Source organism: Stegodyphus dumicola, chromosome 4, assembly GCF_044657685.1.
Source record: "Stegodyphus dumicola isolate Sdum_Otavi_A_Nest chromosome 4, ASM4465768v1".
Lineage (NCBI taxonomy): Eukaryota > Metazoa > Arthropoda > Arachnida > Araneae > Eresidae > Stegodyphus > Stegodyphus dumicola.
Window position 1 is genome coordinate 76,696,084 of NC_140771.1, and position 24,740 is coordinate 76,720,823.

The 24,740-nt window shown below is 31.7% G+C and overlaps 1 protein-coding gene across 1 annotated transcript; it reads left to right on the forward strand.

The window, feature by feature from the left end:
• The first annotated feature begins 247 nt into the window (after positions 1-247).
• Positions 248-24,442, forward strand: LOC118198256 (putative methyltransferase DDB_G0268948). The gene is made up of 7 exons (XM_085814252.1): positions 248-379; positions 6,929-7,039; positions 8,566-8,726; positions 18,144-18,360; positions 21,962-22,056; positions 22,161-22,298; positions 24,102-24,442. Exons 1-7 carry the CDS (start codon positions 326-328, stop codon positions 24,199-24,201), a joined length of 876 nt encoding a protein of 291 aa, XP_085670378.1. The 5' UTR covers positions 248-325; the 3' UTR covers positions 24,202-24,442.
• Positions 24,443-24,740: the final 298 nt, after the last annotated feature.

Below are 24,740 nucleotides of genomic sequence, written 5' to 3' on the forward strand. Positions count from 1 at the left end.
AATTTTAACTTATAAAACATTTCTGTGAACTAAGCACCAAGGTCGCACAATTTGGATGGTTGAAAACCTGCAGTTATGGTATGGTTAGGCTATAAAACTGCTTAAAGAAAACGTTCGAATTACTCATCAGATTTTTGTTATGCAGGTATACGTCATCGCTGTTGCATCGCATCATATGAGGTAACTGGAACTTTAGGTGAAATAGAATAAATTATGTTTCAAATTCTTTTTTCGGTAAATATGAAAAAGCAGCGTTATAAAACTCAGAACGCACATCGAAGAGCTCGGCAAAAGAAAATCTGATTGGATAAATTTATATCAACACATGTTTAGATACCGTTATTTTCTTCTGAAGAGAAAAGTGCCTGAAACTTATCATGTAAGTAGACGTTAATTTATGATTTTTCTCTTATAGGTTAGATTAGACACTTAGCTGTAGCAAAGCAGCTGAAAAAAAGCTTATTTGATTTAAAATTTAAAAAAAAAATCTACATTTCCTCATTTATTTTCTGCTATCCCATAATTACCCTGTAGCTTTTTAGAGCCAGATTCTGAAAATATTCGAGATTTTTTCCTTTCCCTGATGCTTTCAAAGAACGAGCTGTCCTAAATTCTAAAAATTCACTTAGTGATTGCTCTCGTCTTCCTAATAAAGACAAACCTTCGCAAATTACCCGCGGAGATCACTCCGAATCTTATCCTTCTAACTGTTGAACTTTATGCTGGCCTATGACAAAAGCACACTGATCGCAGCAAAGTAAAGACAAACTGACGGTCTGTCTACGATTTCGCCGAATCGATTGCACATTCCCCATCTCTAATTTATGGATGATTTGAGGCCTAAGTTGTAGCCGGAGTCAATAATAAGATCGCGCGAGATTGAAGTTACTTGGAAGTAGGAATAAAGATATTTTGTTAGATATTTAATGTTAATATTGCTACGTATTATTGAAATTTGGGTTCTTTTAAGGAAATAATATTGTGATAGTTACCTGCAGTTTATTCATGAGTACTTTTCATTTGTTGTGTTCTGACTGCAACCCCGTCCTTCATAAGTTAGTAATTCGCATAATATTCCCTTCTCAATTTTGGGACGATAAAAATTAGTAAAATCTTAAGTGTACACCATATGAGTTCCATGCATGGCATACTAAATTATACACATTTTTTGCTACATTTAATTTAAACTTATTCCTCGAATTATTCTAACTTAATTAAACGATTACTAGAGAAAAGTTGAAAATGACATAAAAAATTTCAAATTTTGAAATTAAATATACCGGTCAGTTTTGTCTTACGGAACTTATATTTTACCTTTTCATAACGATTATTCTATTTTGCTGAATATAAGTAAGCAGCAGATGTTTAATTATGCCGAATTATACGCAGCACATAGGAACCGGGAGACCGCATTAAAAGTTAGGTTTCCCAAAATTATTATTTTTTAATTTGCCAGTGCCAAAACATGAATATTTTCATCATTTGAAACGCTTCTATAATTGGAAGATTGCGAAAATAAAGGCCAGGAAAGAGTGTGTGTGTATATATATATATAAACCAATAATTCATAATAATATATATGAAATATATATAATAAGAAATAATAAGAATTCATAATAATATATAATAAGAAAACTTTCCATATACCATCTCCAAGAAACACAAATTAAATTTAAAACCGTCAATAAAAAAATTTTTAGAATTTAAATTAGTATTTTAAATAATTTCAACTTCTTGTTTAAAAATCTGCTAAGAAATATCTTTAATCGCAAAAATACTAAAACCAAAAGTAAATTTTAAATATTGAGAAAGTAGCTTTTTAATTTACTTTTAATTAAATTATTTTGAATATATATATATATATATATATATATATGTAAGAAATTTGGAACTAATATTTCACAAAGACCAGAAATTGAAATTCATAATTAATAAATTTCAACTAATCATATAAATGCAACAAAGAATTTTAAAATGGTATAACCAAAACATTTCAAACAAGCAAAATCCCACTTCAAAACATTTATGCAATTTAATAAAAAAATGAACAAAAAGAGAAGAGGAATTCAATCAGCCTCAGTGTCACTTCATGAGGGGGTAGGAACTTTTAAATTAATTGAAATCTCTCTTCTACAAAAATCCATGCTTATCCAGAATTAGCCAATGAACCATTTCAATGTATTTTAATTATAATTATAATAGTTCACCCTAAAATTCTGACCCTGAAATTTTTTTCCAGGTTTTCTGAAAATTTGGTTTTCTACTCTTATTTATTATTTTTTAATTTTAATTCTGGTCTTTTAATTGCTAATATCTCAAGGTTCCACTTGTTTGAATTTCTTTTTGATAATTCACCACATTTGGTATTACTTTTGGTTTTGACTTTTACCCTTGCCTACATGGATGACGAAACACGAATTGAATGATTGAAGAGTTAGGTTTGGAGGCAACTTCCCCTTGATAAGTCTGTCTCGTGCCTGCTCAACAATCATTCACTTATGCATTTTTATAAATAAATTTTTTAGGATTAAATAATTTTTGAAATTTTATATTTATTAATGGATTTTGATCCTTGCACTTGATTTACATTTGCTTCAGAATTTAAATGATATTGTAGATTAGTTTGCAACAATAACTAATTTTTCATTTATTTGCATTAAATTTCATTTAAATTTACTAACTTTAATTTGCTTTTTACGAACAGAGAATGTTTGTTAAATTCAATATAAGGAAAATTTATCTTTTTTTTGTTGCTGCTATTGTAATTCCGTAAAGAAGCAACTAAAGATGCCATTACGACGATATCGAAAACCTTACAGACAACTAAACGACTTCGAACGTGGTCGTACTGTAGGGTTGCGTGAAGCTGGGTGGTCATACCGGGCAATAGGCCGCCACCTGCAGCGTGCAGACACTGCTGTGCAAAGATATTGGCAGCAACGGTTGCTACATCGAAATTGCCGACGAATTGAAGGCTTTGGAAGGCCAAGGATCACAAATGGGAGGCAAGATAGGATGATTGTTCGCCAGGCCCGAACTTCCTCAACGGTATCATTGTCGACTATTCAGCGCACTACAGCCACGTCTATACCTCTCGTGGTACCGTGCACCATCTCACGGCGCTTGTCTTAGGCGGGGTTATTGTTACAGAGGCTTTAAGACGTTTGCCTTTGACCCCAGAACATCGGCGGAGTCGTCTGGAGTGATGTCGCAGCGGATCATCATGACTGCCATCAGACTGGCATCGTATAGTGTTCAGCGCGATGACTGCCGCTTCCCTCTTGAAGCAGATGACCATCGTGTCTGGAGAGGACGGGGCCAGCGGTCCCAATCAGCCTTTGTTTTACAAAGACATACGGCCATAACCTCTGGTGTGAAAGTGTGCGGCGCTATTTCTTATGACAGCAGAGTCATCCTCCGTACATCTTTAACAGCTCAACGATATGTTGATACCATCCTGCCGCCGGTTGCATTACCCTTCATGGCACGTCATCCTGGGGTCATTTTCCAATAAGATAATGCCAGGCCACATACCGCTCGCATATCTCTGGACTGTCTCCGTGTAGTTGATACTCTTCCTTTGCCAGCAAGGTCACCAAACCTTTCACCAATTGAGCATGTCTGGGACATGGTAAGGCGCCAGATTAGGGCACCACAAAATATCGCAGATCTGGAGCGACAACTGATGAATGCCTGGCAGAATGTCTAGCAGGATGACATTAGGAACCTCTACCACTCCTTGCCTCGATTAATTCAAGCATGCATTGCCGCCAGCGGCGGTTCTACCAAGTACTAATTTGAACACTTAATGGGTGATTGTGAGCCGTGCACAGGTACTATGACCTTGATTTTTTAATCATTTTATTACCTGTGTATGAGCTATACACATATTCAACTTCATCAAAAACAACCATTTCCTTCATGGTGCTCCGATTATTTTATTCTTTATTTTTTATTTATTTATTTATTTATTTATTTATTTGCAAAAGAGTGTAATTTAGTTTGCTGATTACTTTTGCCAAATGAATTCTACTTTATAAAAAGTTTTAACTGAAGAGAAAGCGAGGCAGAGGAATTTCCCGACTTGAATGATTGGACTTCCTCGATAGTGACTTTAAAATTACTAAAATTACTACTGTTCTGTCAATAGAAGAAGCCATATTGTGCATCAAATTGTTGAAATTCGGTTGAAAGTAAAAACAAATTGAATGTAAAATTAAAAGACCATTTTACGAATGTTTCCTATTAAAGGGTATTCAGTTCTTTAATAATCCATTTAAATATATTTGAAAACCTCAACAACATACAGAAATGAGTGTCGGACATTTGAAAAATTTCAGCTTAATGTTCACGTTTCCCAATAAATCGAGAATTTGAGACTACTCGAAACTTTTCTTTCCCTTCAATTTTGACTTTTCAAAAGGCCATGTTTTATACGTCATGTGTCATGTTTATGTGACCTCACGTTAATGTGTCATGTTTTATACGGTTTTGCTTTTCACTTTCTTGTTTAGTATTTTATGCTTTGTATTTTTATAAGTTTTATTTTAGTTTAAAGTCAAAAGTTTATCACTAAAAGTTTTCTAACTACTTTCTGATAAGCTGTCGAATACAAAACTTGTACAGTGTTTGTGGATGACATTACAATCTAGTAAAGCGGCTTTTACAAAATTCGATTTAGGGTTGGTTCTTAAAATTTAATGTTGAAACGATTTTTGCACATATTTTCCTTTGACGAATAGACTAAACATCTCAGAAATTTACTGTTTGCGTCACTTGGAAAAAAAAAAAAAAAAAAAAAAAAAAAAAAAAAAACTTTGAAATTCCAATGAAAATTTTGACATCATTTAAAATTTTTTTGCGAATTATCGAAATTAGATTGACTATTTTCCGACTATTTGATGTCAATGGTTTTAAAATTTCAGCATTTAAATTTCAGCATTATAAAAAATATCGTTTACAAAATTTAAAAATTTTCACACGATATAAAACAAACTCTTCGCCCTTATTTAAACGAAGGATAATAAAAAAAGAGTATTGATTACATAATTTTATACCCTTTTTAAAAATATGCTACAATGTAGAAAAAGAAAGTGAAATGTTGGTACTCCTAGTTTCAAAGTTATGATGTCATTACGTCACACTACTGTGGAGGCTGCTTATAAATATGATCGCGATTACTATTATTATTCGGCATAATATTATCTTCTTTTATGGGAATTCAAAGTTCTAACATCCAAAAATGTACCTGTTATAGAGACTGAAATTTTTTAGAGTTATGAAACAAACATTTCGCCTTCATTTTAAAAAACAATATTAATAACAATAATAAATATTAATTAAGCAACTTTCTAGATTGTTTTTTAAAACTAGCCATGTTTGTAGCCTAAAGGGCAATTTCCTCAGAAGGGCTATTAATTTTGTTTTAGCATTTTGCGCCGTTTTAGCATTTTGCGTTTCACTTTTCAAATTGTTGATACCAAATATTAGAGCCCTGCATTATATTTAAAGAAATTAAATAATGAAGAATCTGCATGAATGTATGTACCTTTCTGGCATTGTGAAAAAACAACGGTGCCTAGAGACATCAAATTTTGAATAAAAAACTTTGTCCTCCACTCGAATATGGGCATCTGGAAGCCCAAATTTGGAATTTGTTTTATCTATTTCGTATTTTGTAAAACTTTAACAAATTTTTGATTAACAAACTCAACAATTTCAAAGCGAGTAATGGGAACACTGTACCAAGAAAAGAGTTTTTATCTCCAGCGCGCGAGACTGTGTTCTAATAATATGCTGTTTTTAAATATTTTGTGATATTGCTGTTGAATTGAATTTTATGGTTTAAGCGCAAAGAACATGATATTTAATAAATAAAGGTAACATACATTAACGTTAAAAAACGCCACTTTGGGTGCAATATAAAATTTGAAAGTTTTCATATTTTTTATTATTTCATATTTTGTCGCTCAGGGTTTTTGCGACGATGGACAAAACTTCGCCATCCGTGTTTAAACTATTTTCTGACAACCTATCGAACTTAAATTTTGCACTCGTAATCGTTGTAGATGACAATACAATGTGGGCAGGAATCTTTACGAAATTTGATTTAGAATTTTTAAAATTCGATATTGAAACGATTTCTAGCACATATGTTCGTTTAATCAACAAACCGAAACTTTCAGAATTTTACCGCTTGTGCCATCGTATAGAGCGGAAAAAATCTTTTAGATAAAGTTTATACGAGCTTTTAACATAATTTCGGATTTCTTTATCAGAAGTGCTGGATTTTTTTTTTTTTTTTTTTTTTTTTTTTTTTTTTTTTGAAGTAACAGAATTAATTATTGGGAAAAAAGAGAGATTTTTCATTGATGAAAAATGATTTTTAAATTGACAAATGGGATTGATAACATGTCATTGATACTAAAAATATGAAAATTAAAAAAAAATTGAAAAATACACTTTTATTTAAAAATCTTTAATGAACTAAAAGGAGAAAAATAATTTATTGCATTGTTTCAAGTGAACAAGTGATTAATAATTCTTTTACGAAATTCATCTACAATTTTATATTACTAATGATAAAAGCGTGCAAGTCTAAATAAAGAAATCGAATACATTTTTAGTAAATAGAAATCACTACCTTTAATTAAGGGCGCATCTACATGTGCAAGTTACAAAAAGTAATTGAAAAATTTCGGACATTATTTCTGTTACATATTATTTATGTATAAAAATTGTTTATGTATGCTTTTGGTTACACTTATATTCAGAATAATATTGCTCAGCTTCGAATTCTTTTACATTATATTACCATTGCTTCGAAATGAATTTTTAACTTGAAACAGCTAATTTTTTTCGAAATATTCTTGTAAATTTCTTTCTTATTTGTGATTTATAACGATATTTTTCAACTGTTTCAATTCAGATGGCAAATCAACAATTTGCAGATGAAGAACACGCACAAATATATCGAGTTTACCGACCAGATTGCCCCCAAGAAGTGGCTGATCTGATAATCTCATATCTCAAGGAAAAGGTAAACATTTGTTCATTAGAATGAAAAAAAAAAAAAAATGTCGTTAAATATACTTTTAAGAGTAGTTTTGATACTAGAAGTGTTTAGCACGGAGTCTTTCCAAAATTTGTGGACCTTTATGTAACACTACCATACATCAATCACCCTTGTATTTTGGAAAGAGTGGCAAACAGAATGCATTCACTTTCACGAGGGAAAAAGCGTGCACAGATACATAATGTCTTCGTTTCCTTTTCCTGTTTTAAAAGCAGTTGCATTTGTAAACTTGTAGCAAAAAAAAAAAAAAAAAAAGGTGAGAAAAATAAATATTGGTGTTTTAAATGTGTCGTCTCAGTTTTATGCACCTGGTAATTTTTCCTTTAGCAACAGGAAGTATTGGCATTCCACGAATCACAAAGTCTTTGATTTACCACTCGGCCTCGTTCATACACGGCTTTCAAACTATTGCCATTCGATAAAGAATAAGATCTTTAATTTTCTTCTAAATGCAATCACTCCATAAATGTTCAACAAACTTAGCGATTTAAAAGCAGTATACATACGTATATCTTGATTATTTACATTTTTAGCATAATTTTTGGCATATATCTATATATATATATTATTGATACGAGTCAAAATGCTCAATTCACAATATATGCAACTAATAACGATGGAAATTTGCAGCATCGATCAAATTAATAGCAGTTGTTTATAACAACTATAAAAGTATAAGTTAACAAAATGTGAAACGACTTGCCTTTTGAGAATTACAATGTAGAAAATCAAGTTCACTTCAAGCCAAAGGGAGGCATACTGTGTTAGCGTCGAGTTAACGCATTGTAAAATTTAAAGATTTAATAAAGGATACTTTTAACCCTTTTTCTGTGTAATTCCTACCAGAATTTTCTGCACGTACGATTCTTACTTAGAAGTTAAACAAGAAGACCCTACAAACTAAACAGCTAAATAAAAGGCTGACCGCTATCCCTCTTTGAAATTATGAAATCCTCCTTCCCAAGAGGGAATCCTCTTCTGGTTGAAAATCTCTGACATAGATTCTGCATTAATCACTAATAATGACGAACTGCTTTAAACTTAAGAAGATTTGTTAGAGATCATGGAATTTCAAGTGGGGAAACTCTCTCAGGCAGCATCGACGGTACGTTGATGGCATAATGGTACTGAAAAGTGAATATCCTATAGACTAGAGTTTTCCAGCATCTAAGCAAACTCCAGTTTAAAGTTGAACTTTGCTTAATTTTCGCATGCCTAGCAAAATATTTAAATGGCGGCATGCAGCCTTTTGGTATTTCCTAGCAATCCTTCAATTTACGTATAAGTATTAAAAACACTGTTAAAAAATAAAATTAAAAAGAAAACAAATCCGAATATTGAGATTTTTATTTAGGGCTGCACTGTCGCCCTTTGTTTATTGTGTTTTGGCCACTGAAGAATATTTCAGTATTTACTCTACAATTTAAAATATGAATGTTGTCTATCTGAGTAATATTAGGTATTTATCACTCTAAAATGCTTTTTGATAGTTCGAGGGTCCGCTTGAGACAGCTGTCGATGTCGGATGCGGTTCAGGACAAAGCACCACTATTCTTGCTCCCTTTTTCAAACACGTGCATGGATTGGATGTCAGTGAGATGCAGATAAAGCAAGCTAAGAAAAATCTTGTGCTTACAAACATCACTTATAAGTAAGAATGACATAATTTTGCAATTTTTTCACTCATTTACATGAGCGGATTTAAAGAAGTATACTTAGTTGCTAAAATTCCATTTCTGTGTTGAAGATAATGCTTCATTCTCTCTGGGAACTGAAGGAACTCAAAACTCTAGAAAGCAGAAAACCACAGAGGGTGTTTATGCAATTTTAGAACGATTTCGAGACCATTTAATTAAAGTTTAAAATGTAAAGAATGTTTCTTTAAATTTTCGATCTGATAGCTTTTTTTCTGGGTTATAAGTTTGCACCATATTTTCCATCCTAGAAAGGTTTTTCGTAAAATTTCCACGGGTATTGATTTTCATTCCTCTTCCACTACTATCCAGAGTCCATCCATCATGGTGGTTTTTGTGCTTAGAAAGAATTCTATCCAAGAGACCAAAGGCACATTGTGCCTGGCACAGACATGTTATTGTCACTACGCTGAAAGATATTTATGCAATATCTATATCAATCTTCACTTTTTCAAGAAATGAAGTATTTTCGAAGTATGAGTTGTTGCTTTGTCTTGATGAAGTTTCATTTTTTGTCATTAAGATTAAAAAGATTAAAAAAAATCAGTCATTAAGATTAAAAAAAATGGAAGTCATTAAGATTTTAAAAAAATGGAATTTCTTCTGCAAATATTGGACCTAAAAACTTTCTTTTGATAGCACATTGAGTTGATTTTAAGATTTTTACCCCGCTTCTTATTTTTAATTACCCATTGTAAAGAGAATGCTGAGACAATTAAAACCCTTTTACTGAAATTTTCTTTGCATTGACGGAGCCAGATCTGTACACCCTCTTCGTTTTCGATAATAAAAGGTTTTTTTTTTTTTTTTTTTTTTTTTTTTTTTATTTAGTCAGTCATTTAGATAAATCCATGCTTCATCGAGGGTTACAATGTGTTTCTATTTATCTCCTGCTAAATATGTAATTTTTATACAGGATTCTAGAAATTGTTTACCGTTGAACCACGTGCCTCAGCAAAAGCTGATGAACATTTTATGTTTTTGTTTATTGGTTTATCTAAAAATTTACTTTTTTGAAACTCTTAGTTGAAATCGTTCTAAAAATGTGTAAACACCTTCTGTAGGATGTCAGAATTGAAATATCAGTTTAGGGTTGCAGTAGCTCACATTTGTTTTCCGACACTTGTATTTTTGGCATTTATTTGTGTAGATCTTATGCTAAATATTGAAGCAGAGACTCAAAATAGTTTTCTAATATATTGCATTTCTTATAATGAATATTTTTTTTCAAAACAAACAGCTTTTGAAAAAAATTATCAATGGTACACGTGGAAAAAAAACCGTTGTTTAGCTAGTATTTAGTAACCGATATTTGCAAATAAAACTGGTGCACAGTGTCCGAAAACAAATGTGACCCACAGTTAAAAAATTGTGAACTGTTTTCTATATTCAAATTCTAGTTAATGTACAAAATAACTTTTAGTTAGGTTAGAACAGTTTATTTATAAATTAGGATTAATATTTAGGTTAGAATTCAAACCCTTTAACTCTTGCATACTCTTCATATATTTTTTTTTTTTTTTTCGAAAATCAAAGATTTTCTTATTGTTTCATTTTATTATTCACAAAATTCTAAACCAAATTATGTAATTAGCAGCATAATTTTCGCGAAATTATTATTATTATTTTTGCGATATAAAATTATCTAAAACTTACGCATTCTTTTCCTCATTTGTGGTTTCTTTCAAAAGCAGAAGTTTGGCAGGATAGCTGTAATGCATGCATTTGTATTATAAAACTATGCAAATATTTAAATAATTTATACTACCACTCTGTAAAATGGTAATTTTGTTCACATAAAATTGCCCACTGACTCATTAATTACTATGTTTTCAAAATTTGGGAATTTTTGTTCTTAATCTTTCTTTAATTTGGTAACCCTTCAAAGTTTTATAATTTGGTGTTCGGTAAATCTTGAAACAGTTATGCATACTTCAGCATTGCAGTTTTGTATATATATATATATATAAAGAAATAAAAAAAATAAAAAAGAAAAGAAAAGAAAAAGAAAATCTGCAGAACAATTACACTCAAATCTCTCTGCGCTAGAACCATCTTTTTCAATAAAACTACTTCTTATTTCACAAAAAAAAAACAGGCAAGGAAAAAAAAAAAAGGCGCATAAAACACTTGTTTCGTCTTAAGTTCTAGAACAGCGGCTCTCATTATTTTTTCCATGTACCTATTTTATCTTTGCTAAAAGTTCTTTCTCCCCCCCCCCTTTATAAAACTCGAAAAATACATACACATTTATTTAGATTTAGATCATTTGGTAATGTCTTTTTATAAATTAAACAACAAAATTGTAGAAAAAGTTGATAACTATCAAGCCATTTTTAGTATAAGATTAAAGTTAGAAGACTTGTGCTCCCATCTGTTGACCATATCTGTATCTAAATTAGTTAGGAATATAATAAAAATTAATAGTAGAAGAATTTTTCCCGATTCATTTCATGACAAACAAAGTTCCGAAATCGTACGGACTCGGCAAAAAACATTCGGAATACCTACCCTGATATCTGCCGTGTATGATGATAAAGGTGTTAAAATTAATCAGGCGAAAAAATTGGATGACTAAATGCGACCCGGTAAACGAGTTGTCTGCTTAAAAGTTTTTGAGGGTACGAGTTTCTCTTAGGGGCCGCCCTGACGGTAGAGTGGTTAGGGGTGCCGACTGCGACACCAAAGGGCCCGAGTTCGAATCCCGGCGAAGGGATGGTTGTAAAAGTCCGTCCCTTCATAAGAGGCAAAGGTGGCGCACCTATTAGGTGCCTCCATAATAAAGTGAGCACCGCTTCTGACCTTAGTACTGGCCAGTGTCTATGATGATGACTTGTGCTCGACACTGGGGGGGGGAAGAGTTTGTCTGAGTTGTTCCGGAAAGATCCTTCTCTTCAATCAGATAACTATAGCAGTGTGTTCTGCTGCATCCCCATAAAGAAACAAAGGATTGTTTCCTAATACAAAATTACGTGACGTAATTTTAAATTCAAAATTACACACCTAATACAAAATTACGTGACGTATTTATTAGTAAAATAGCATGCCGCATTCATTTAACTTGCAAAAATTACTTATTTATGTGCATTGTCACTTTCTTTGGAAGTATAAACTAACTTTAGAATGAAGCTGTCTGAGTTGTTCCGGAAAGATCCTTCTCTTCAATCAGATAACTATAGCAGTGTGTTCTGCTGCAACCCCATAAAGAAACAAAGGATTGTTTCCTAATACAAAATTACGTGACGTAATTTTAAATTCAAAATTATTTGCGAGATGCTGAATGCATATTTATTAGTAAAATAGCATGCCGCATTCATTTAACTTGCAAAAATTACTTATTTATGTGCATTGTCACTTTCTTTGGAAGTATAAACTAACTTTACAATGAAGCTGAAGATAAGCGACTTATCATTAGATTCAGTACAAAGACAGAGAGACAAGAAAAGTAAAAGAGCTTTTTATTAAAAATTCAGAACTTAACAGAAGGCACCTCTTGTGCTTACAAAACCAACCAGCACTAAGAGCATAAAACAAAAGTAATTAATTCAAACTTAACACTTTACCGACGGAGAGCCTATTAATCGGCTTTTTTTCGCCAACGCCTACCGAGCGATCGCCTAATAATCAGCTTTTTTTCTCCAAGGCATACCGACTATCATGGAGGTAGGAAGTAAGATGGAGTCGCCCTAAACAAGTTTCTCCGTACCCTGCTCTGAAGCACCGGCGATCCCTACGTGGTGACCAAAACATTGGGTCATTTACCATTGAGTTCTATGGGATTTGATGCGTTCGGGTGTAAATATTTTGTAATTACGTCGCAAATATACATATAAATGTATATATTTTCTTTTTCTACAACACTTCAGAGTCCTAAGTATGTGAAAACAACATATTTTTAAACAACATTTCATTCTGAACGGAATTAAATGCTATATTTTTCACAGGACAGTTTTCTCAGAATGGTTTAATTTGAATGAAATATTTTCACAAGTTTTCGTTAATTACATTAGGAAAAAAAATAAGGTAATTCGATTTTATTCGGTTAAGATACAAAAATTAAGATCAAAGTTTATTGTATTATTAATATTAAAATTATGCATTATTTCTTTTCTATTTATAGAGCTTCCTAAAATACTTTCTTAAATATGACATGATTTTTTCGCTTTTTTTAAATCGAAAAATGTAAGTCAATTTATAATTAATGCTCTTTTCGGTTCATTTTAAATTAGAGAATTATTAGGAATTAGCGAAATACTTTAAATAAGTATTTCGCTAATTCCTAATAATTAAATAGGTATTAAATAGTATTTGACTTTCTCTGAACATTTCTGAAAGGGAATAAAATAAGTTTTTTTTTTTAAAGTATTATTTAAAACTTGTAACTGAGTTATTATAAAATGTAAAGGGAATAATTCTTTTAATTATACTTATCAGATTTTTTTTTTACCCTTCATTTCAACAATACATATTCCAAAACTCTTTATTACGTTCTTAAGTGCGCATCTCATAGCATTTGCTTTACAATACCTTTTAACAGATTGCTTTCCAATACGAAGAATTCTTGCTTAAATAGTTTTATAACGTATTTGTCAACAGGATTTCAATTTATGTTTACAATTCAATATTAAGGTTATTATATATTTAGATAACATTTATAATCATTATAAATTAGATACATTTAATCATTAGATTTCTTCACAGTACTTTCACAGTGGTTTATAAGTGAATAAATTCTTCATTTCAAATACATTTATAAATAATTTAATGAATATTTAAGTATTTTGTCAAACGCAGATACATGTTTTTTGCAAGCACATGCATAAATACCTATACATATTTCCTATTTATCATTTCCGGCATGTGCAAATCTTTAATTTCTGTGCATTCACTATATTTTTCGTGTAAAGTAATTTACACTAATTTAGCATACACCCGAAAGTTTGACATAAAAAATATATGAGTATAATTTGAATGAAAATTATAAGTATTATTTTTAATACCCACTCAAAGGTCAGTTTTTCTTCAAAATTCCTCCACGATGGCATCTCTCTCTTTAGGCAGATAGCCCTTGCATGCGTTACTCTATTTAATAAAAACTTAATCTGACCAATGTGCCTAATTACAAATATTTTAACATACATAATTTTATATTTACATTTAGCCATCAAGTTTCAAACTTTTCAAATATTCTAGAAAATAAATTTTGGCAGATCTCTTTTAGCAATTTTCTTAAAATCTATATTTTTGTAGTGCAACTGCTTAGAATTTTATAAAACAAATTCATAATCAAAATCGCTGTTGTTAGTTACCGAAAAATAACCAAGATGTGATTTTTGCGTAAATGTCAGTAAACTATACAAATTGATATTATCCATCACACTATGAATGTTTCTTTCATGCGAAAGTGTCCCTTTTTCGATTTCTATGGAACTGTCGTGTGTCGAAATACTATCAGAATCTTGTCAAGCGAGCTTCTGAATGTAAACAAAGAACACCCCGTCTGGTGACCCAGCCTTCAAAGCAGTGCTTCACTTCTAGCGCGGAATGGCCCCTCCTCCCTTTCCTACCTCCATGCCGACTATAGCCTATTAATCGGCTTTTTTTCTCCAACGGCTACCGACTGATAGCCTATTTAATCGCTTTTTTCTCGGGGCTACCTAAAAATAGCCTATCAATCGGTAGCCTTGGAGATAAACAATTGCCATTTGATATATCATGTGCATTTTATTATTAGTATTGAGGTACATTGCTCACTTGCGTTAAGTGCATTGCTTCGTAAACTCCCACATTTTCACACTGTTTTTAAAAAAATTACCGTTCACGATGAGCGAAAAAATGGTACTGGAGAGTTTTATTTAGACGATTTATCAGATTGTCCTGACAATGATTCAGAACAAGAAGAATCTGCGGCTGAGCTGCCGGTCGGATGGGCGTATGCTGTTGAGCCGCTAACGGTCGTAAAGTGTTAAACTCAGTTGAATCGAAGTTAGCCAAAGGCTTCACAGAATGAATGACGCGTAAATTGGCTCAATGGCAAGAATAACGTCAAAAATAAGCACAACGCCGCAGACAGATTTCAATTAGTCACGTGGCCTTCAGCAGATGGAACACGCTCTGTTTCAGCAATCTAAAACTTTCCTTTAAATGTTATGTTTTTCTACCTCATTCGAATACGCGAGAACTTAAATTTGCATTCTGGCTGGAAAACGAAGAGTTTCAAATAGTAACGTGGCCTTCAACAGGTGGAACACGTTCTGATTCAACAATCTAAAACTTTCCTTTAAATATTATCTTTTTCTACCTCATTTGAACACTTGAGAACTGCATTCTGGTAGGAAAATGGAAGACGAGAATGAAAGTAAAGATTTCTGAACGTAAAATAACTGGTTAGAAAAATAAATAAATCCTTACAACGTATTTTAAAATATGTTTCATCGAGTTTTGAGAAAGATCGATCGAAAATTTTTTCACCTCTTCACTTCACTTCCTTTTATGTACACTATCGTCTATTTCTGTCGCGCACTATCAGCTTACGCGACCAGCCGTCTAAAATGATTATTATAAAAAAGAAAAAATGTATAATGATTTTGATGAAATCCAGTTAATGTAATCAAGGAAATATCAAATATCTTAAGCTTTCCTGAACGATAACACATTGCCGCGAAGAAGACATAATTGTTTTAAACACGCATTTGTTTTAAATCGCCAAGTTTGTTGATTAAATCCGAAAGATAAATATATTGCGTTTTGCCGAATGGCAGAATACTTGTATCGCTGAGTTTTCTGACTGAATTTTCCGTTTAACACATAAAAACTTATGCTTTGGCGAGCTTTTAAACCCCTGAGTTGTTCAATCAAAATGTCATTAAATTTGACCAGAATCGGAAATAAATCCAAAAATTTTAAAAGTAAAATAAATAAGAGAAAGAGATGTGCTGTTACTGTGCTGACGCATTGCGGAGTGCCAACACATTTCTTTCAAATCACTGGATTTTCTGATTAAATTTTAAAACATAAATATCTTACACGTTCCGGAGAGTGGCAACACATTCCTTTCGAATCACCTAGTAAGTTAATACAGAAGCCAATACATTTGCACAAAATGCAAAATAAATAAGAAACAATTTGAAAATCAAACTTCGGACTTCAAGGTATACATGTTCGATTGAAGGAACACGCGAATTCAAAATTGTGTGACTCTGGGTGCCGTCTTTTTTCCCCAATATGAGGAACATACAAACATATACAGTCAAAAGTCGTTAATTCGGACACCCATAATTCGGAATGATCTATAATCCGGACCTCAATACTAAAAACTTTCTGCGCATGCGCCGTGTTGACACATGCGCATAGGCGTTTACTCGTGCGCGTAAGACCTTTTACGACTGCGCATGTGAGTGGGCGCAAGTGCAGAATACGTTTTCGCGTGCGCGTTTTATGTATAATGGACGTATAAGCTAAAATTATATAATTATCTATTTCAGTTAATGTTGATGATTGCATTGTTCCTTAATTTTCGAATTGGTTCCGGCTTATTATTTTTTGCAGACTGTAAGAGCAATTTTATAAAAGTAAGTTTAAACTTTCGATTATATCAAATAGAATTTCCGATATATATTTGTTAATATGTAAAGGATCTAAAGCGAAAGTATGTTTTGAAATCCGAAATCTGTTTATGAATTTCACGTAGCTCGTCGGGGGGAACGCAGCGGCGGGCCGCGTAATGAATTGGAAGTTGATCTGTCAGCACTATCCTTATCTTCAGCGCAGATGTTTTTATTTTATTTGGCTTATAATTCCTTACCAAATGTAGTATTTCATCTCGATATGCTCCCTCTTTGATATGATTTAAAACAAGTTCCTCGTCATTATAATTCGCTTCCGATACCGAAGAAAAGTGACAGAGGTTATTGAAAACGAAAAAATTTCGATTGACAAATTAGTCGGTGTTCTCGACACAGCAATTATAGGACTTGAACAGCGGAACTTTGTAACTGAACAAGAAATTATGTCTGTTCAATAGAATTAAAGAGAAAGTATTATCACATGAAACGAAGCAAAACTTAAACAACTTACATTGAAAGAAATGTTTAATAAAGTAAACAAATAAATATTAAGCTTTTTCTTTTTACAAATTTTGATACCCTTTAGGTCATAATTGTTCTTTATTTCATAAATTACGGTTTCATATTTTTAATTTTAGAATTTCTGCATGCCATCTTACGAGATTTAAACTGATGATCTATAATCCGGAAAAATCGATAATCCGGAATCGCCGAAGTCCCGACGAGTCCGGATTAACGACTTTTGACTGTATACAGATTCGTCGTTATTATTATAATAGAGACAATCGTCTCCACGTTTTTCTAACAGTGCCTTATCCAGTGCGAACAAAAAGATACAAATGCAATAGCCCGAAGCAGGCACTTTCCCCTACTGCCGGTTATTGAAAAATATGGATAGTTAAGCCTGATTCTTTTGCTGTTCAAAAACGACGAACACTAAAACAACAACAAAAGCAAAATTAAAAAAAAAAAAAAAAGTCGGAAAGGTTTCAGATTTTAAATTACATCCACATCGCTTTGTGTGTTACCTTTATTTATTAAATAACACTTTCTTTGCACTTAAACCATGAAATTCAGTTCAATGGCAATGTCGCAAAATAATTTTAAAATGAGCCTATCTTTAGGATTTCCGATGCACAGTTCCGCGCGCTGAATATAAAAAGATTCCTCCCCCCGTAGAGTGCTGCTCTTGCTCGCTTTTAAATCGTTGATTCCGTTACTCAGAAATTCGTTAAAGTTTTACAAAATATGAAATCAATCATAAAACAAATTCCAAATTTCAAATTTGATCTTCCCAATATTCGTAGGAGGACCATATTCGTAGGAGGATTACGTCATTCAAAATTCGATGGCTCTATGCACCGTTGTTTTATCACAATGCGAGAAATATACATACATTTATGCAGATTTTTCATTATTTAATTTCTTAATACATAACACAAACATAATGCAGGACTCTAACATTTTATGGCAACAGTTTGAAAAGTGAAACGAGCATTTATAGTGATTCAGACAGTTTGAAATTTGTTTGCGAGTTGAGTATTAGCCATGCGGACTGGAGATAATGGCGTTCGCCAAAGTCCTCATCTCCTTTTTTCTTGCTTAAAAGCAAGATTGCTAAAGATAGTGATTCAACGCAAAAACGCAAAACGAAAACAATAGTCCTTCAGGGACAAAGCTCCTTTGAACTAAAAAAAAGTAAAAGAAAGACAAGTGCTTCGTATTGATTATTTATTGATAGGTATTGTTTTCCGTTTCCGCTTCTTTCTAAGTTATAAACATCTACAGTTTATGTTACCTTAATTTCAGGGTAAGTCCCGCTGAAATTTTGCCATTTGAAACTGGATCCGTTCAGTTGGTGACAGCAGGAGCCTGCTTGCACTGGTTTCAGAGAGACATCTTTTTCCCAGAGGTGCGACGAGTTTTATCAAACAACGGTGTTTTCGCTGCGTACACCAACCACAGCTTACGACCACTGGTGGTAGATCCAGTTCAAGCTGCAGAAGTCGATCGTTTATTTTATAAGGTAAAAAAAAAAATAACTTTCAGATTTTATATTACGCCCAAAGGGACGTTTTTTAACGGTTTTGTGTGTTACTTATTAAATATCGTGTTCTTTGCACTTGAACCATAAAATTCAACTGACCAGCAATATCGCAGAATATTTAAAAGAGCATATCTTTAGAATTTCCGATACACAATAAGTCTCGCACGCTGGAGATAATTTTTTTTTTTTTTCCCATACAGTGCTGCCATTGCTCGCTTTGAAATCGTTGAGCTTGTTAATCAAAAGATCTTTAATGTTTGATAAAATATGAAATAGGTAATAAAACAAATTCCAGATTCCAAATTTGGGCTTCCAGATGCCCATATTCGAATGAAGGATTACGTTATTCAAAATTTGGCATCTTTAGATCCCGTTATTTTTTCACAGCGCGAGAAACATACATACATTCATGCAAATTCTTCGTTATTTAATTTCTTTAAATATAATATAGGGCTGTAATATTTGGTGGCAACAATTTGAAAAGTGAACCGGCATTTATAGTTAACAGACGCAAAATGCCAAAACGAAATTAATAGCCCTTCTGGGCAAATGGCCCCTTGGTGCTAAAAATTGCCATTTTTGTTAATTCTCTGCAACTGCAGCAATTATGTACAGTAGGTCGTTCTTACTTTATGAAAACAATTTTTGTAATTGATTTTTATGAATAAAGTGACCACATTTTCATTGAGACAAAGCGGAACAAATGAAATGAAATGAGAATTGTAATTTAGTTATAAAAGCAGACCAATATTTCAAAAAAATATTTTATTGTATACATTCATATACTTACCTATAAATATACAAAAATATATTTATTATTAACTATTGGTAACTATAAAAATATTTGTAAAATCTATCATTTGAATATTATGTTTTTTAATTAATTTAAAATTTTATTTAAATAAATTATGATTTTCTTTCACGGTCATATTTTTTATCCGAGTGAATACTTTGCAATAGATTCGGATCATTTATCAAAATGTCGTGAAATTTCTCACATGAATTGGTCAAATTATATTTTACGCTTAATACAGATTTTAAAGTTTTAATGTTCAACTGTTTTTTCAATTGTCCATATTTTATTGATACTAGAAAAAACACGTTCTGTTGCTACATTGGTTGTGGATGAAGCCAAATTTATAATGTGTCATTTTCAAAAAAGAGGTGCAGTATTTTTGGACATTTATCTTATGATAAAAAGTATAACTTTAATGGTTCGTATATTTAATTTTTTTTCTACAGCTGGTAAAAGAGCTAGCCATCGTGTTTTGCTGTAACCAATAATTCTTTTATGTTCGATTTCTGCGCTTTCACAAAAAGCCTTCAAACTTTCAACACGCACAGTTTATATATAAAAATACGAATAAATTTTTGCAATAATATTTTCAAGATCCACTGGAAGTAAGTCAGATACTGTTTGAACAGTACTGTGTAGAATGTGCGATGTACAACCTACTTCAATAATTTTTTGGTTCAAATGTTCGTTAAGTTTCGTAAAAATGTTATTGATGCCTCTGCTAGCTTTTCCACCAAAATTTGCGTTAGTGTTATCCTCACAATTGGCAATAATTTTATTATTCAAATTATTCTTTTCCAAAATAGTACTTATTGAATTAAAAATTATTTATGAAGTTTCACCCGACAATGAAATAAAATCTAATATTCTAATTTTAATTCCTGTTTCTGGATCAAAATTTCTAACAATTGTGGGAAATAATTTTAAATCTTTGTGGTTGGAAGTATCACAATATATGGATATAAATGTGCATTTATTTAATTCTTTCTGCAATTGAGAAAGAGAATATTACAGACATTACAAATAATTGCTTGGATTTTTGTCCTTGCAATGTAAATTTTTTGTCGTACACTGTTTTGATCATTTGCGACGTACAATCAATTGATCTGAAACTTTGATTGTGGTTTGTGGTGTGGAAAGCAAATAGCTCTTCAGCTAATTCTAGCTGTTCCTCCGTTAACAACATATATTCCTTGACGAGACGTAACGACAATGATCGAACACCACCGAGTAAATCTAACTCATTACATCGCCTAATTTAGTTTACTCTGCATGCATTTTATGTGTTATCCTCCAAAAAGCGGAACTGTCCCGCCAAAATCGTGACGTGTGGTCACTTTAAATAAAGGGCGTATTCTTGCGCGATTTGCTTCTGCTTGATACCCTTAATTCTTGGCTATAGCTTAAATTTTCAACGAAAAATTTTTCTTAACATAGTCATGGCAATTTTATCCCACTCCTTTTGGGTCGTTTCCGTTCAGTGTTCTTGAATGCGGCTTTCTTACAGATGGTTTTAAAAAACTGAAAGTTCAAAAGTGCATAGCAGTCCAGGTGATTTTGTATGCATTTCATTAAATGGGGTGCATTTTATTCCTGTTTTTTTTCCCCTTCTTTTTTGGGGAGGGGGACAGATAAGCGACAGTTGACTAAGACGTGTGACTAGAGGCTTCTTCCATATTAAGCTCAACTTGCATATTTCTGAAGGCTGGAATATTCTGCTGTTTAGCCTTATTTGAAACTTTTCTGAGTTTTAATTTACCGTTGTAATAAAATCCTGCAACTATTATGAACCTTTTTGAAATTTTACTGTACATTGACTAAGCTATTTCATACATTTACCTTCGTCAACTAAACAATAGGAAATGTTTTTTTTTTTTTTTTTCCAGTCACTTAAATATACTTACGCCTCATCAAGTTACATGAAATTTCTATAAATCGGCGGCTACGAGTTCTTCATATAATTTTCTGTAATCTGTTTTTCTTTCCTCAATATGCTTTGGCAAAAGCAGGTAAATTTTAAATTTTAAACAACTTTTTTCTCTTTGAGTGATTTTACTTACAATGCCAGAAGATATTCCCAGTTCTGAAGCAATGGACATTTAAGTCGGTGAATTTTTTATTTTTATTTATTTATTTATTTTTTTTTATTATTTTTAGTTGCAGTTTTTGTTGCAATCTGCAATACCAAACGTATATATGTAGCCAACCCCTTAAATGGCTTAAGAGTCCTTATCCGGCCTTTATTTTTGTAGCCGTTGGTCATAAACATACATTTCCAGTTACAGAAGTGTTTTAAATAAGGAAATTCATGTATTGGCGCAGTCGAATTTTTTAAAAAAAATTAATTTCGGATAAATATCAAAACCCAACTTTCAATACCGTCTCCCGGTTCTTATATTTGGGAAAGTTTTATACTCCTTATGGAAAAAAAAAAAAGTACAAGAAGTTTGACTTCCGTACGACAAAAATCGACAAGGGTATTTAATTTTAAAAAAATTGTAATTTTTTATATCATATTCCACTTGCCACTACGGTTAATCAAGTTAGAATAATTCAAGGAAATAAGTTTAAATGAAGCACAGTAAAAAATATGTATAATTTAATAGGCCGTACAAGTCACGTGGCGCCCACTGCAGATTTTTTTTTTTTCAGTTAGGTCATTTGCAACTTCTATAACATTATGGTTGAATATAAAAGAAAGTTAATTTTTGCAGTTTCTTACTTTTACGACCATATTTTGCTTTATTTAAGTAGTCAAGAAAAGTAATTTCTTTCGAATTTCAGAAATATGAAGAACTGAATACTTACTGGTCACCGGAAGTTCAAATTTCCCTGAAAAAATACGACAACATTTCTTTCCCTTTCGAAGAATTTGCTAGGTATTTTTTGTTTGTTTGTTTGTTTTGTTTTTCTTCTTTTACTTTACAAAATCAGTTTTGCATTCAGAATCTTGCACCTAAAATAAAATTTTTATTACCTATAGGATTCAGGACATACGTCAAATATTCGATGGTTACTTTTCTGACATCATAGGTTATATGAAAACCCTCTCTGCCTTCCAGAATATGAAAAAGAATAACCCCGAACGAGCAGAAAAATTTATTGAGAGTTTTTCCTCAAAGTAAGCACATGGATATATTGCACTGAAAAATTTTCACCACTCTGTTTACACTAATTCTCGAAGTCCTTTTGAACTACAGTGACCAATAAGAGACAATACTGTGTTTTATAGAATGGCAACACTTACCAAGACTAATGGGCAATTATTACATGGTAACGCAACATAAAGCAAACCAATAGTAGCGTAATGTCACTTTGTTAAGTTTTCATTGAAGAAATTTCTAACGTTATTTTAGATAAAACTTTCCTCTTGGATAACCTAAAATACTTATAAAAAAGGAAAAAGTATGTAATGATTTTAATGAATCAAGCTAATTCCATTTCAGGGTCCAGCTAGTAATTGATAATAATTAAAATGAATCCGTCTTTATTGCTTCTAACTTCCTAATTTGCTAATTAATAACAAAATTAATTTCGAAGAAAGATTAAATACCTGTACTGAACGACATCACAACTTTCGCATAAAAGATAATAATATTTTATTTCCGGAACTGGCAGCACATTTTTTTTAAATAGATGAGATTTTTGATTAAATTTAAAAGACAAATATACTGCGTTTTTGTCTTGTTTGGGGTAGTAGCAACACACTTCTTTATATCGGCGAGTTTTCTGATTAAATTTTAAGCATAACTAGCTTACTGTTTGTCTAGTGTCATCATATTGCTTTTAAAATGGCTAAGATTTTAATTAAAAGTTCCTTTTAAATTCGCGAGAAATATGAAATAAATAAATTCCGAATTCGTGCTTCAAGGTGCGTATGATCAGGTGGAGGACTATGTGTGTTGAAACCTGAGTGAGTGGCTTAGGTGCCACCGTTTCTTCACAATGCGAGGAACATACGTATATACACACATACAAATTCTTTATTATTTAATACGTACTACAGACTGCCTAAAGCAAACCATACAACCTATTTCTATTCAACTAAAATTGAAATAAAATATAACTTTTTATGAATATAAAACAGCAAAATTAAAATTACGGGGATTGTTATGACTTGTTTCTCGATTAGTTTTTATAGTATATTCTCAGAATACTGCAGACCAGTTTATAATATCGTACACTTTCATCTAAATTAATTTGAAAGTTACATGGAAACTGATCTCATTATGGTTAGGGTATTTTTATATTATTTAAATCAGAGGAAAAAGGAAAGAAAGGAAAACGTAAATAGATGAACAGAAAGTTTAATTTTATTCGACTTAGCATGAACACGTGATCCAACTATCTGAAATCTAATGAATAAAGCTTAACTGTACCTTAAAATTTTCTTTATTCAATGTAAAACTTTGCTTTTTCATTGTGTTAGAGTATTGTTTATTTCACTTTTATTTTTAGTTTGGATAACTGGGAAATAAAAGTAATTTGAATTACTGGTCTGAAACTCAAATTTCATGCTGGCCGAAAGCACTACCTGAAAATAACTGACGGACCAGATTTTTTTTTTCCGTTTTCATATAACAAAATGAACATTATTTAACAACAAAATAAAAAATATTTAAAATAAATTTTAAATTTCTTTTAAAATTCATCATTATATCATCATCATTGTTTAAAATTTATCACCAAAAATCAAACAAAAATTTAAAATTTTCATCAAAAAAAGTTGAAATTTTGTTTAAAATTTATCATGATATCATCATGCCCTGATGAAGTTTGTATAGCCTTGAAGAAAAATTAGTAGAAATTATCTTCATCGCAGTCTGAAGCAAGTGATTTAAATCATCAGTAAGATTATCAAATTTATTTTCTTTCTTATATTTCTTTTTCCATATAACGCTAATAGTATTTTGTTCTTTTTCAGATTACATGATATTTTAAAATCCTGCAATATTTCTGAATCTCAGACTATAAAGCTTTACCGTGACTTCTTCATGGTACTTTGCAGGAAAACCGAAAAATAACTTTCATGAACTTTGTGTTAAAAGAAAATGCTATTTTCATTGAGTGCTACATGAGAAAAGAAGGAATTGAATAAATATCCGGAAGAATAGTTTAGAATCACAGATAATTATAGCTTTTAGTTTCCAAAAACTTAAAAAAAAAAAAAAGGATTGAATAGTTTTAAAGTGCTTTCTATTGTAATGTTTTTCAAAGTGCATTAATATTAATGCTTTTCATAATGATCAAATAAAGTTTTTTAAACCTATAAAATAGCGTTTTTTTTTTTTTAACATGCGTATGTTATGGATTTACATGTTGTTAAACAGTGGGCACCAGTCTTGCCAATCAGACTTCTTACTTACGTTATTCGGAAAAGTAGTCACAGGAAATCAGGAAGTCTTTATCCAGTGGTAGTTTTATTTACCATTTTGATGCACACATTTACATTTGATACAAACTCATCGCTTAAAAGATATAATTAAATAATTATGCTTGCAGAATATGCGTACTCAAAGCACTATTTGTTAGAATTATATTGAGAGTTGGAAACGCTGAACAA

Excerpts from the sequence above, each read along its gene's own strand:
- LOC118198256 (XM_085814252.1), top strand. The coding sequence starts at position 326 with ATGTTTAGATACCGTTATTTTCTTCTGAAGAGAAAAGTGCCTGAAACT. Across the intron at positions 7,040-8,565 it reads TCTCATATCTCAAGGAAAAG|TTCGAGGGTCCGCTTGAGAC; the intron begins GTAAACATTTGT and ends GCTTTTTGATAG. Across the intron at positions 22,057-22,160 it reads CCTTTCGAAGAATTTGCTAG|GATTCAGGACATACGTCAAA; the intron begins GTATTTTTTGTT and ends TATTACCTATAG.